Here is a 15,067-nt window from a genome sequence, read left to right on the forward strand (position 1 = left end):
TCAACATAAACCGGTTTTATTATGTTTTCAACCATCTTTAGAGAAAAAACTGTTTCTTCAGGATCTTGGAAATAAGCTTAATCTTTGACCATAAAAACTACTACAACACTACTGAAGACTACTGACCTTGATTTCCAGTGGGTCCAAGGAACCCTGGGGGTCCGGGGTCCCCGATGGGTCCGGGCAGACCAGAAGGGCCAGTCCTGCCAAGTTTACCCACAGGGCCAGGGCGACCCTTAGGACCTGCAGAAGGACAGTATTTAAACGGGTCTGACCAAAGGTGCAGACAGCCATTGGTTTTCATTTCTTTCTCTCTGCACTGTCAAGCACTGCAGAATTAAATTACTTTACTTAATTACGACCGTCATATACACATTATATATATATTCATATGGGGTAAATATCCTGTATGTATATGAGACGCCAGTAAAGGAATAGTTTTGGGAAATATGCTTCTTTCTTGTTGAGAGTAAAATGAGATGATTGATACCACACTGATGTCTTTCTGTTAAAGATCAGGACAGGGCCAGAACACAGTAAGCTTAGCTTAGCATAAACACTGAAAGCAGCCATCCTGGCTCCATCCAAAGGTAACAGAATCAGCATACCAGCATCTCTACTTAACACATTATTTCTCATTTGTATATGTCTTGGACATCCCGGAGTCTTTGCAGATATTTCTTTTTCCCTTTGGACAGAGCTCCTCCTTGTTTTCAGCCTTTATGCAAAGTTAAGCTAACAAATTTAAATGGGTTCGTATTTGTGCTTGATGGTGAAAAACAAAATACAACAGCTGTAACTCAGTGTTTTCAACATAGCAAAGATCATTTAAAAGAATGGACAGATTAACTACACACCTGGACGTCCAGGCAGTCCAGGCTGACCGGGCTCTCCAGGGGCAGCAAGGGTTCCACTTCGACCGGGAAAGCCCGGGTCTCCGCGGGTTGCAGGATCTGGTGGAAGTGGGGGATTCGAGACTCCAGGGAGACCCTTACGACCAGGAGATCCTGGAGAGGAAGGGGAAGAGATAGAAGGATGGAGGGAAAACACATGATGAATGTGTGAGCGGGAAAATAAGAGGGAATAGTTGTGGAAGAAAGGGTGAAAGTGAAGGATGAGGCACGAGAGAGAAGACAGATTCAGTGTAATAAGCAGCATTAATTTCCTGTACCATCACAATCCATTTATGAAAGGCCTCCTACCTCGTGGTCCCTTGACTCCTTTGTTTCCATAATAACCAGAGTCACCAGGGAAACCCTTGCGACCAGGACCTCCCCTGTAGCCAGTATCACCTTGTCCTCCTAATAAGCAAAAATACTGTTTAGGAACAGACATTTTTGTTTCATGTCATCTTTTTGTTTAAAGCCTGTATAGAGCTCCACTTCACCATTCAACCCTGGGCTGCCGGGGAATCCGGTGCCTCCATTGCCTCCTGGTTCTCCTTTCCTGCCGGGGGAGCCAGGGAAGCCTGGGAGCCCGGCATCACCTCTGTCTCCCTGGATTGTCCCTGGACCAGGCGGCCCGGGGGGACCTGGAGGACCTTGAAAACCTGGAGGAGAGAGGAGAGGTTTAGTAGGAGGAAAGGAGAAGGTAGGGAAGGAAACAGGAAAAGAAACTGGAGTGAGGAAATGTATTTACCATACTCTCCATCCAGTCCAGGGAGGCCAGGGTCTCCCACAGGTCCGGGAATATTTGACCCCACAGGACGACCAGGAGGTCCAGGCCGACCAGGGAACCCTGTGAGTCCAGGAGAACCTGACACATACACAAAAATAAACCAGCAGTCATTATTTTGATGTTATTTTATTTATATTGATTCGCAGTTTCAAATTTCTTTGAAGTGTATCTCACCCGAATCTCCTCTCTCTCCCTTCGGTCCGGGGAAGCCTGGGCTTCCTGGGTAAGAGACGCCTCGCTCTCCCTTCAGCCCTGAAATACCAGGAGAGCCTGGGGCACCTCCTAAGCTCACACCTGGAAGCAAATGCAACAAAAAAGCAGTTAATCAACATCTTTAAACTGCTGCACTTAGAAAGTTTGTTTCACTGCTTTCACAGTTTTTTTAGTTACAGAATTTTGTCTGTCACAGAATCTTTCTGTTTGTCTTTTTGTTGTATCATAGCTTTGGCTTTTCCTTATTGTTTCAGGGAATTTCTCCATGTTGCGGTTTATCAAAACTCTGTAGCACCCTGTCGTCTGCCTTTGTACTGTTAAACAATCCGTTAGATTTTCCTGTAAATCTGACGCACTGACAGGTTAAACATTTTGCATTTTAGACACCAGGAGAGGTTTGCAGGACTTTTGTCAATGTGACTTTGTTTTCGGGAATTTACTAATGTCTAATATGCTGTCAATGTGTAAAAATAGTAATGTGCTCCTTGTATTTACATGACACTATAATTTTAATGCTGGTTATATCTCTCCCAACACATTCTCACTCCAAACTTGTCACGTATGGACGCTTGGTCAGGATCCCTTGGCGTCACTTTTTAACGCCCTGGACACTCCTTTCCTGACAATCTTTTGGATGTTTAGGGCTCTACAGTCAAGTTAGCATAAATATGTCCAGTTAGACTCCAGGGAGACTTTCAAATAAAGCTTGTGGTTAATGTGATCAAATGTTGCAATTTGGCTAGGTTTAGTAAATAAAAACTATTTAGTTAGGTTTAGGAAAACGTCATGGTTAAAGATAAAAATAACTTTTGTAAAACTTGTAACTTGCATAAAAACCCCAAGTTGACTTCTTGTTTCACACAGGAAATGAACACCAGTCGCCTGGAATAAAGTTTGGTTTCTGGCTCACCCATCCACCAAAATTACACTACAGGGCTTCCCCCAGTGCGATGAACCATGATGCTAAGCAGCTCCCCAATGCGTTACAAACTGCCGTTAAAGGGTCTTAACCATGCGGCCCTAAGTATATGACAACTTGGGATGAGAAGCAGTCTGCCACCACTTTGAAAACTCAAATGAATACAAACACGTTATGTATCAATTAGATTAGTCTCACATACTTTCCACCATTAAGGTAATTTTCAAATATGACTCCCTGACGAAAAAATAACCAGGTACAACAGAGAATACAAGAGATACTCAAAGAGGGGTGGGTGGTAAATGGTTAAATGATGTACTCTCAAAGTAATTGAAACATTTAAATGTAAGATCAGAATTTTTAGCTGCCCAAACTAACAAAAACGAGGATCAGATTGTTCGTGTGTGAAAACCCCATTTTGTTTTAGAGACACTGCGGTCAGACAGCCTTGAGCAAGTACATGTTTTACAGCCTATAGTTACTATAAACATGCTTGACCACTTCATCACGTGATCATGTCCATCAGCTTTGTTTGAAATGGATCAGTTCTTCAGAATTCCTTCCAGAGTCATTCAATAGTCCACATAAACTGCCAAGGTCATGGAAAACATAAAAACACCCATCTGTAAAAACAACAAAAAACAACAACAAAAGAAACCACATAAACAGCATTATCAGACTCTGTGAGGTCCTTACCTGGGTTTCCAGGGATGCCTTTAGGTCCAGCAAGGCCATTAAGTCCATCCAGACCAGGGGATCCAGGCAAACCTGCAGAAACACAGCAGAGTGAGTGTTTGTCAGCAGCCTCTGCTTCCCTGTTGTGTTACATCAACTCATTTGGAAACACAGAGCAAACGTGCATTAGAAATATTTCTCTCACCTATGGCTCCAGGACCTCCAGGATTTCCAGTCTGACCAGGCGGCCCATCCTGTCCTCTTCTTCCTGGATAGCCGGGCTGGCCCTTTGGCCCTGGGAAACCAGGGGAGCCTGCAGAGCGGATGAGGAACATATGTTAGATACTGTGACTCTGGTGCGTTGACGGAAATAAATACAAATTCATCTGTGGGTCTTTCTGTAGGTCTCTCTCACCCATTATTCCAGGACGTCCTCCTTCACCAACAGCCCCCTTCGCTCCAGGGAAACCTGGACCCCCCGGAAAGCCGCTGTCACCGGGGGCGCCGTCATTGCCACGACGACCTGAGGGGAGACAATCAATCTGGTAGGTAAGATATCCTTTTGTGAAGATGTTTCAAAACTTGCAGAAATCACCTCAAAACCTTTGAATATCAAGATTGGAAATTACATTTTCAGAAATGTTTCCACTGTTGAAGGCATCTCCAAAATTTCTATGGTAGTAAGTGATACTGTGTATTTATTACTTTGGGTAAGTGGGTAAAACAGAAACGGTAGTCTGGTAGAACAGGGGATGTAATAAAATGTATTACACGCAGTGTTGGGAGTAACACGTTACAAAAGTAACACAATTACAGTAATTGCTTTTTGCAGTAACGTAGTAAATCAACCCAAAAATGTTAAAAATGTAATATTATACCCGTTACAATCTCAGTAACTCATGTTACAACCCATTTTAACCCTAAATTAAGTGGTGTTTTTTTTATAATTCACCAACACCGAGAAACATTTCCAGATAAACAAGTAAAGAGTAAAATTATCTCCTCTTGCGGGAATCCGATGGTGGAGATTGTAGGCAGGGTGCACACTATGGGGGAGCTCTGACAAGACAATAGCTCCCCTAATGGATGTGTAAATGCTATGTGTTTGTGCTTTAATGATTTAGACTGCTGACAGTTCATCCTGACCGATCCTGTCGGAGTGTCGGGGATTCAAATAATTAGTGACGTTATGCTGCTGTACCTCGTGCGTAAATGCGCATAGCATCTTTCTTAATTTCATTTCATTTCATTTATTTCGGTTTGGTCATTTACAGATCATTTAATCAAATCATTCCAAACATAAACACTATAGATGACCAGGCTAATATCGGTTATTAGAATACCTCCATCAATTTTGCCAACGTCATTTGAAAATATATTATCAATTAATGTTGCTGATACTGTTGTTATTCTTGTTGGCTTTGCTATTACTGGAAATAATGTACTATTATAAAAGCCATTAATAAATTCTGTGGTCTTCTTATGTCCCCCTGGATTAAGCAGGTCAACATTAAAGTCACCACAGACAATATTTGTCTTATTTCCATTTGAATTGAACATGTTCCCTACAAATTCATTAAAAATATCCAATGATGAACCAGGTGTTCTATATATACAACAAACAATTATATTCTTTTGTTTTTCCATACGAATCTCAACAGTAACACACTCTAATATATTTTCAATAGTGATTGACCTACTAGCCATTATATTACATTGCAGACTTGAGTCCACATAAAGAGCAACTCCACCTCCTCTCCTATCTTTTCTATTCATTACAAACATTTGATAACCCTCTAATTCTACCTCTGCTAATTTATCTTCGTCCAACCATGTTTCAGAAACACCTAAATTTTGGAAACAGGTTCAAATAATCTTTGATTTTTGAAAAGTTACTCCACAAACTTCTACTATTTAAATGTATTACAGAAAAGGCATGTTTCATATTCACTCCTCTCTTGAACTCTTCTTCCGTATAATAGTGACAATTTGGCTGACTACACAAATATTTGTCCGGATCAATATCTCTTTCAACGTCATACTTACTATAATTTATATCATCTATCTCAACACCTAGATGTCATCATCAATATTACATAATGCCATTTCTAAAAAATAGACTAATGTAACTTAAACAAACATAAACTAAACTAAATACTCTACAAGTCCGTACAATAGTCCTCATGTCCAACAACAAAAGAAGTAAATCTTCATAAAGTTCATCACCCATTTTCAAAGAAAATTGTAATCGTCTTATCCTGAAGAGTAGTCTGATCGACGACATTGGATAGGTATCTCATACAGTTTTCAATTAAAGTTTCTTAAACTGGTGCAAGTCTTTTGTTTCCCTTACCGTGATCACCTTTGATTCTTCTGGCAACCCATTTGTACGAACAAAAACACGACCATTTCTGGTCCATGTCGCCTGTATCTTCTTTTGTTTCCACAAACTCCTCGCTTGTCTTGCAATATCTGCATTCTTTCTGGTAAGGTGTTCGTTGATGTACACTCCACTTCCCCTTAGCTTGCATGCTTGTCGCAGTAAGTCATCCTTGCGCTGAATGAGAAGACCATTCATCCTATCCTATTTTGGAATCAACTTGCCCAACACTGATTATACGTTTACGTATAAATTTTAGTCCAGATAGAAGAATAAAAACCAAGACACATGTCAACTCATACTGACATATTTCTGGATGCTTTTTTATTCTTTGTTGTTATATAAAATGTGAATATAAAAGTAGTAAAAGTTAATTAGGTCACATTTTTGATTTAGTCCTGTGTCAAATGTCCTTGTTAGTTTTTATCATATTTAGTTGTCTAATTTAATTTCTTGTCAATGAAAGCCATTACTATTTTAGTCGGTGAAAAACACAGTTTAGTCATCAGATTATTTTGAACATTTCAGTCAATCTAGTCTAGTCAAAAACTATTTTTATTTGTAACTTTAGTCAAATGTATCTTGTCTGATTAAAAACACAGGTTGTATGATCCACAACATGCAACACAGCCTATATAAAGTAACACCGCTGCCTTATTAAGTCACTTTTGTTAAGCTATCTCCATTTCTATGTTGTGAGTCTTAATGTGTCTCACCAGGTTTATGGTATTCTAAACAGCTATTTTACAGCTACATTGCTTCCCTTCTGATATGTACCATGTATTCAGGTATATTGTCAGCCTCATAGTCACCTCGCTTCTTCCTCTAAAGCCCTGTTGTTGTCATTGTCATTCAACTTGCTTTCTGTAAAAAGCAACAGATGCGCTCTCATTAATCTGTGCAGCCGTCTGTCTGCATATTTGCACTGGCTTCTTGTGTCAAGGACATTTGACACAGGACTAAATCACGTATGAAGCTGATTCGTGAGTCTCAGCTGCGTCTCACAGGCAAAACCAAAACACGTGTAACAGAAAGGTTGATGCCAAACAGAAAAGGCACTGAATAAATATATTTATCAACATTTTGCAACCCAAGCTGAGCAGATTGTTTCTGTTTGTAACGTAGTTTGTAGCGACGGCCCACATTTCCTATAATGCAGTGCTGGACTGAGTCGCTGCTGTTTTATGCTCCAAAACGCAAATGTGTCTGTTCAGTCCGTTCTGTGTTTATGTTAGTAGGTTATTATTCATTTTTGTGCTGATTTATAGTTTCAACTAGGTGCCTGATACATTTCTTGTTTAGTTACTGTGGTGTATACTGTGCCCTTATATGGATTGGAGCTTTAGATTGCAGACTCTGACCCTTATATGGTATTTAGCAGATACCTAAACATGTCCTATGTAAGCTGTGTTGGATGTACAGAGAGACAGAGTGGTCATCGGGCTGGGTCACTCTCCAAGCTGCTGCAGAGCTTGTAATTGATGCTCCTTACTCCTTGATGTAATAAACTTTTATGATCAAGAACAGTGTCAAGCGGATTTCTTCTCAACACATCATCGCAGCATTATTGTTCGGACACCACATTACACTTCACATACCTAAAGAAGAGAAATTTTGGTGCCGTTTAATTTTTTAACTACATCTTAGTCTTGTTTTTTATTGTCAACAATAAATGAACATATTAAGTCATAGTTTCTGTTAACGAAATTAACAGTAGTGATGATTGATGGGTTGATGGGTTTTAAGGAGCAACTGCTGGTCATTCCTGAGGAAACACTATTATATTCAGATAAGAGGCGGTTGGTTTTACAAAAGTCTTACCTGGGAAGCCGGGATCTCCTGGCTGGCCTTTAGCTCCTGGAGCTCCAGGATAACCAAACGTCTCTCCGGGTTGACCTGAGGAACAAATCATGTGACTCAGTGCACTGATTCACGTCTTAAAGGACATGTGTGTGGCCTCATATTTACACTCACCTTTGCTACCAGGCCGACCAAATTCTCCAGGATTGCCAGGGAAACCAGGTGCACCATCATCACCCTGAAGGGAGCCATGAGAACGTGAATCTCACTGGCTGAACTCGCTGCATGTTTGTGTCTGTAACTGTGTGTGTGGGTGTTTTCTTACCCTTGGTCCAGTCATGCCGGGGAATCCCATGATTCCAGGTTCCCCCTTTGACCCTGGGAAGCCTGAAGCTCCTGGTCGTCCAGGAAACCCAGGCTCTCCCGGCTGTCCTTTACTTTGCTCGGGGAAACCAGGAAGTCCAGGCACACCCTGCCTACCAGGCAGACCCGGCAGACCTTTGTCACCTGAAAGCAGGCATAGAGTCGGGGTTACAGGTGCAACATGGAGGGAAATCAACTCATTGGAAATTGACGATTTGTATTTGCTCAAGATTGTACTAATTTAAGGTACTTTTACTTCACTGTAGAACTTTTTACTTAGACTCCACTACATTTATCCGACAGGTACAGTTACTACTGATCTTGTACATAAAATCACCTTAACAATTATGATGACTTGTTATAGATTAAACTTCCTAACAGTATATAAATTTGTGCCAACACAATCCTTCTCAGGCGGAGACAGGAAGGAAAGGCACATTCTGGTGATCCAAGGAATACTGACGTGTATTGATTGTATTTTACTATTTCATTTGCTAATGTGTGGTTGTAACATGATTTCCACTGGCAATCTGAACCACCATGTGAAACTCTACTTTTCCTCTGCTATTGTGGTTGATGCTTTAGATTATAAGAGTACTTGACTAGACCGACAACACCTCAGCTACTGAACGGTGCCTTTAGTGAATTCCACTGGTTAACACTTTCACGCACATGGTGGTCCCATGTGTTTCCACATATTGCTTTAATACATCTTTCCAAGATATCCTTCTGGTATAGGGTAGTCCTCATCCATTCATTAATCATTCACTGTATTCATTGCATTTATTCACTAATTTATATGCTTTGTACTTATTAGTTGTGTGTGTCACAACTTTACAGAGACCTGCCCCATCAACATCCCGGATCAAGCACTCGGCAGGTGGTCCGTGTTCCCGAGCAGTCAGCGCAAGACTCCGGCAAGATGAGAGGAGGTGGACTCTGTGTTTCACATCAATGGTGCTTGGTGCACAAACGCAGTCAAGATGGACTCTGTTTCCCAAACGTCAGACTGTTTATCGTGAAGATGAAATTTTCATATTATCATCTGGTTGCTGCTATTTACATTCACCCCAGAAGCAAATTCAAATAATGCACTGTGGAATATTCTGGGTGTATACGTGTATGTATATTTCTATTTAAATAACTGTATTATTTATTTTATTTTACATGTTACCATATTTTATATTAAAATATGAATTTCATAGTTTTCATGTGACTTCACACTCCAATGAAAACGCTCCGTTGGAGGGCAAAAAAGACGTTATTTTCTGCTGCCTGCCGACCAATATGCAAGTGATACACTGTTACTATAAGTTTGTTACTTTTCGGGTTGTCAAAATGCTGGATGGTTGTTTTTTCTTTCAGATTTATTAATCGAGGCGACAAGCCTGGGCTGTGTTAGGTGAGGGATTGCCCAGAAGGTAAAAGTAAACATTACTTTGAGCAGCGGCAGGGACCTGGCGGTTTTTAATGGTAGAAATGCGGCAGTGGGTGCTGTAACGTTATACGGATCGGATATGCCCAACACTTGAAGTTTGTGTTCATAACTTTCTTTTTCTTAAGTTGAAAGGTGATCCTAATAAAATTTGACTGCTTTTGCGGCGTCTCTACGGTGTGAGCCGCTATGGTGGTCTGTTGTTTTGCCCTCCATATGTTGTAGGTGTAGAAAGAAGGAACTTAAAATTTAATTTCGTTATGCAGCCTTGTACCTTGTGTAGTTAGTGGATTAACAAACAATTCATTTATGAAGAACTTGATCATTATGTGGTTTGTGTTTATGAAGTATTACGGTCACTATACACAAATCATTCTTAGTAGCAACCTCCAGCATTGAGACCGAATTAATTAGTAATTTCCCCTTCCCCTAGCAGAAGTTGAGTGCCATCAATCTTCTGCCCCTTTGAGGCATATTCATTAACGTTATTGCTGCCTTTATTAAATGGTATTAATGCTACACATACAATTTATTTTTAGAATCTCTTCTTTAGAGTTGGCCAGGAGCTCATAATATAGAGGGTGAATTTAATTTGTCCTTTGATACTAAATACTAAATACATTTTTTTGTTGGGCTGCACAATATCATGTTTTACACATGCAGTCTGTGTCTCAGCTGTCAAGAGTCAAACAATAAACAACACACACACACACAGAAGTAGTGTTACCTCTGGGTCCGGGGAAGCCAGGAAAGCCGTTGGTTCCGGGAGTTCCGGGTTGTCCTTTCTCCACAATTTCAAAGGAAACAAAAGGAGAAGGCGGGCCGGGGGGACCGGTTTCTCCTCTCTCACCTACAGAAGTAAAACCACATAAATGTCAGTGTGACTCACAGGCTGTAGATTACTCTCCTTGTTACGCTGCCATCAAAAAGCAGCAGTTGTAAGCAGCCTGTTCTGGACACTCGACCTTTCTGGCCGGAGAATCCAGATCCGCCTGGGAATCCGTCTCTTCCAGGCTCTCCAGCCAGTCCTTTCCCTCCAAGAAACCCTGGGCTTCCAGTACGACCTGGTAGTCCTGGAAAACCCATTAGTCCTGGCAAACCTCTCTCACCTGTGGAAAGACACAGATAATCAAAATGTTGTTGTCACTCTATGGAGATGTTAGAAGTAACCTGTAATGATAAACAGTGGCCTACCCTTCCTTCCTGGGATTCCTGGGACACCCTCTCTTGTTCCCGGTCCTGGAAGTCCGGGAGGGCCTCTAGGCCCTGGTGATCCAGTGGTGCCAGGCAGTCCTGGGGTTCCCTTCATTCCAGCAGGCCCCGGGAAACCTGGGTCTCCTCTTTCTCCCTTGCGACCAGGGAAACCTGGTGGTGGACGGATGACGACGGGACAGATGATGGATGATGAGATGGGCAAAAGAAAGACGGAGAGAGATTTAGTCAGACACTGGTCGTAATCTGCATTTCAAATGGAAATGTGGGAAAGATATATCTAGAAATTTCACTTCATTCAAATCAACCTCTGAAAGCCAAGAAATATAAACTTACCTTTTTTTTTTTTACATAATAAATTAACTTACCTCCAACTCAGTAATCAAGTTTATTAATATATGTGAAACAAGAGCAATTCATCAATGTTTTCTATTCTGAATACACACACCCGACACACACAATTTGGCAAAAAAGTAGAGAATGTAAACACACATGTTCCATTACATCGTTTCATTGCCTTGGTTAGGCTGCAATTGCACTTAGATTGATGATGTCACTCAACAAGATACAGAAATGGCGTGGCTATGTTTAAACATTTGCTAGATTAAATCTGTCATTAGACAGCACTATGCCATTAAAAAACTCAAGTGCAATTCCAGACTGAATTAGCAAGGCTCAATCGCCAAAGTCCTACATTACAGCATACTACCCACTACTGTTTACATTCTTAAAAAGACAATCCATTTTCAACACGGCCATGCAGCATAATTTAAACTGTCACAACTTGTCACAAAACGCATAGATGAGTTGAAAATAAAAAGTCCTTTTAAGAGTGTCAACAATGCCTCTACGGTCATCGATGCAGCAACATTGTTAAATAGCATTTGCGCCACACAAGCCTATTGCAAACAACGCAATAAACACATCTAGGACAGATTACGCTTCAAGCCTGTAATTGATCTACGAGGGTTAGTACGGCTGCAAAAATAAAACCAAACATCAGCAGTCGCATCTCTTGAGAGAACTTTCTGTTTCTGAATCTCTCACAGCTAAAATGTCCATCTTTAATTGAGTAATTTTTGTTTTATATCAAAGTCCTTTAGTTGGGTGTGATACATTTACTTCCATCAAGTCACTTAAATATATACTTTAAAACCCGTTTTTGACTGAGGGTGCTTTGCAATTGGAGAGAGCACAACAAGGATAAGCACCTGGCGAGTTTACATTCAGTTCACTATTCCGACTAGTATTACTACTAGTATAGTTGGCAGCCAAAGGCCATTTGTTGTTGTTGAAAATCACAGCTGTAAGATAAAGAACAATCAAACATGAACACGAGGATAGTTCGGCAGTTTGCTGCTCAAAAATTGTTGCTTTTAAGTACTCGAATCTCATTTTTCCACAAGTGCATGAACTAATCACGAAGAAACAAGGTCAAGAATGAACTTTCAATCTCAACTTCTACATAAACATGGACGAGGAGTCCTTTAAGTGCACGGAGAAGACGGAAATTTTATCTACATTTCTTAACAACCAGGCGACTCCATCTGATGAGGAAGATGGCGCAAATACGATCAAAAGGACATCATGAAATATTAAAACTATTCCAAAGTCTAGTAGTCTCTGCTCACAAAGGCTTGTTAATGTCACTCTGACAAACAAATCTCTCTCCTTTATGTTCACTGTGATGGGTTACCGATCTTGTGCAAGTCTCTGCAAATTATTTTCATAGCATATGGCAAGGATCTGAAACTAATTAAGGAAATGCTGGAATTATTTACAAAGTATGAGTGATTGTATTTTTGAAAAAATATGCAAAACCAAGTCACTCATCGCTAGATACCAGATAATAATGAGGTAATTCACTTGATTCAAGGATTTACTGTTTTTTAATGAAAACACTGATATATTCCCTTCATTTGCTTTCAAAAGAATATAGTCACACCATAAGACTGACTCCAAGATTCATCAGATTATAGAGATGGACATTTTTTTGCTGTACAAGTGAGAAAAGGAGAGCAGGCAAAATTTTTTAGGAGCATTGCAGTTAAAGTGTTCAGTCTAATGCATGAATAGCGGGAGGACGGAGGGATGGAAGCAAAGGATGGATTAAAGAGGAATGATGTATGGATGGATGTTGGAGAGAGTGTCTCACCTTGGCAGCCTATAGCGAATGACCCAACACCAAGAAAAGGATGGAGGGATGAGAGGATGGATGAGATAATGGTGGTGGTGTGTAGGAAGGCAGGGAAGAAAGGAGGAAGGAACACAAGACAAAGAGAAATACAAAACAGGGGAAGAAGACATTCCTTTTGTTGATGCAAAGTTTAAATAGACAACAAGAACAAAACAGGCAACTGTGGTGTCTGATTCGTATATTGAGGATTATGAAAGTACAGCGAAAAAAAGGAGAGGAATGAACCAATGCTGGTAACAGTGAAGAGATGGGTAGTGAAAGACAACAGCCACGATGGAACAAAATAATATATTTTTTAATCTTTTACTCTAAATCAAGCTATAAACAACTCTACTTAAACATACATTTAATCTCGCAAATATAGAACACAGAGTCGAAAACTTCTAAAATTACAACAAAATTAAACAGAGGTCTGGTTAGTCATGGACAGGGTTGCTGAATCTTTTCCCTCACCTGGTGATCCGCTCAGTCCCTGGTTGCCAGGAGCTCCAGGCCGACCGGGAATGCTAGGCCGATCAGCTGGAGGTCCAGGAGGGCCGGTAACACCAGGATTACCGTTGACTCCGCTCTCTCCCTTCAGTCCAGGAACACCGAAACGTCCATCAACACCTGACAGAGGAAGAAAATTGTTCAGGTATAAGTGTTTCTGTTTTTACTTATACTACTACTACTACAGTTCTTCTGTTACCACTACCGCAACGATCATTTTAGAGGATGTAGCTTGAGAGAGTTTCTTCTGTTATTAAGCCTACTCTCATTGATATAAATGGGGTGGAATAAATAATAGAAACACCTGATTTAAGGGTATAACACTGTGCGTCTCCCTGTCTCAGACCCACCAGGTAATCCAGGTCCTCCTGGTGTCCCGGGCTGGCCCTTGTCTCCCGGTGCCCCTGGTAAACCGTCCTGTCCTGGTCTTCCAGGTGTGGCTCCCAGTACCTCTCCAGGCTGGCCCTTGGCTCCAGGACGCCCTGGAACACCATCCTTCCCCCTGACTCCGTCAAAGCTCTGTCCTGGAACACCTGGAAGTCCAGGGTCTCCTCTGGGTCCAGGGAAACCTGCATGGAGGAGGGGTGGAGGAAACGGAAGAGAGGAAGTCAAAGGCACTTAATTTGTGTATGTCCTGACAGTGAGGAACTGAAACTCTGTCAGTTAAAGAGCAATTAATGTCCAGCTACGGATCAGTGAGAGGGAGAGGTTGGCCGTCAGAGCTTTTTGCTCCACCACAATTTGTGAAGAACCCTGTGAATCTGTTCATATCTGGTCTGCTCTGTGCAGGAGAATGGACATGGAGTAACAACTGGAGGTCTTGTGATTGGAAATTTACTCTGAAAAAGCCCACAAATATTATTCTACCCAGTATTGTGAATGTTTCATCTGCAAATGCCATCTGGAATCACTGTAACGACGACATCATAAATGTGTCTCTGGATCACCAGTGTGACATTAACAATCTTCGGTCAATAAATCTACAGTCCAAGTTTTTGAAACAGCAATTAATTCTGTAAATACTAATCCCACCTGTCACGTTAGCTCATTTCCACCCAAATAACGTCCCCTTCACTTGTTGTGGTTGCTTCAACCTACATCTGATTACTCACAGTGAGTCCTGTCCCTGATTCTACCGTGGGTTACAAATACAGAGGCAGGCCACCATGCAGGTTTACCTTGTGGTCCAGGCTGGCCTCCAAAACCGGGGTCTCCTCTCTCTCCTTTGGCTCCGTCAAACCCTGCACGCCCAGGGATTCCTGGGAAACCTGGCTGACCTTTAGGACCTGACAGGTGCAGACAGTTATGACTTACATTACGAGTATCATTCATTTTGTTAAAACTGCATTTTTATAACACTTTAAGGTAGTAATAAGTAGTTTTTCTTTATATAGATTAATGTCTAATTTCTGCTGCTATATGGTAGTAACTGGGTGAAATTAGTTCACAAAAGCTTTTATATTTGCTGGTCTAAAAATCCCTCTGGTGCACAGGAAGTGGTGAGTTTTATGTGTCCAGTTGTTCATAGAAGACGGGGAATAGCCTGAAATTATCTATAGAAAATCACATTTTAACAATAGAATGCAATAAACAAAAAGTTTCATGTTATTTTACAGTTACAATATGTTTCCAGTTGCATACACTGAACATTTTAAGAGTCATCGTATCATTTTAATAACCATTTTTAGCAATATATCAAGCTAAATT

General features: G+C 41.0%; 1 protein-coding gene across 1 annotated transcript in view; it reads right to left on the reverse strand.

The window, feature by feature from the left end:
• col4a6 (collagen, type IV, alpha 6) overlaps window positions 1-15,067 on the reverse strand; it is a 145,542-nt gene that overhangs the window by 5,415 nt on the left and 125,060 nt on the right. The window contains exons 30-45 of the mRNA XM_046064304.1: window positions 12,830-12,838; window positions 10,657-10,827; window positions 10,428-10,571; window positions 10,190-10,312; window positions 7,990-8,171; window positions 7,839-7,902; window positions 7,686-7,760; window positions 3,900-4,007; window positions 3,690-3,797; window positions 3,506-3,577; window positions 1,852-1,971; window positions 1,639-1,755; window positions 1,388-1,549; window positions 1,203-1,301; window positions 858-1,007; window positions 127-243 (exon numbers count right to left, since the gene is read on the reverse strand). Of these exons, the coding sequence (XP_045920260.1) occupies window positions 127-243; window positions 858-1,007; window positions 1,203-1,301; window positions 1,388-1,549; window positions 1,639-1,755; window positions 1,852-1,971; window positions 3,506-3,577; window positions 3,690-3,797; window positions 3,900-4,007; window positions 7,686-7,760; window positions 7,839-7,902; window positions 7,990-8,171; window positions 10,190-10,312; window positions 10,428-10,571; window positions 10,657-10,827; window positions 12,830-12,838 (1,821 nt within the window). The remainder of the gene's footprint in view (window positions 1-126; window positions 244-857; window positions 1,008-1,202; window positions 1,302-1,387; window positions 1,550-1,638; window positions 1,756-1,851; window positions 1,972-3,505; window positions 3,578-3,689; window positions 3,798-3,899; window positions 4,008-7,685; window positions 7,761-7,838; window positions 7,903-7,989; window positions 8,172-10,189; window positions 10,313-10,427; window positions 10,572-10,656; window positions 10,828-12,829; window positions 12,839-15,067) is intronic.

The sequence above is a fragment of the Micropterus dolomieu genome, linkage group LG12 (assembly GCF_021292245.1).
Source record: "Micropterus dolomieu isolate WLL.071019.BEF.003 ecotype Adirondacks linkage group LG12, ASM2129224v1, whole genome shotgun sequence".
Classification (NCBI taxonomy): Eukaryota; Metazoa; Chordata; class Actinopteri; order Centrarchiformes; family Centrarchidae; genus Micropterus; species Micropterus dolomieu.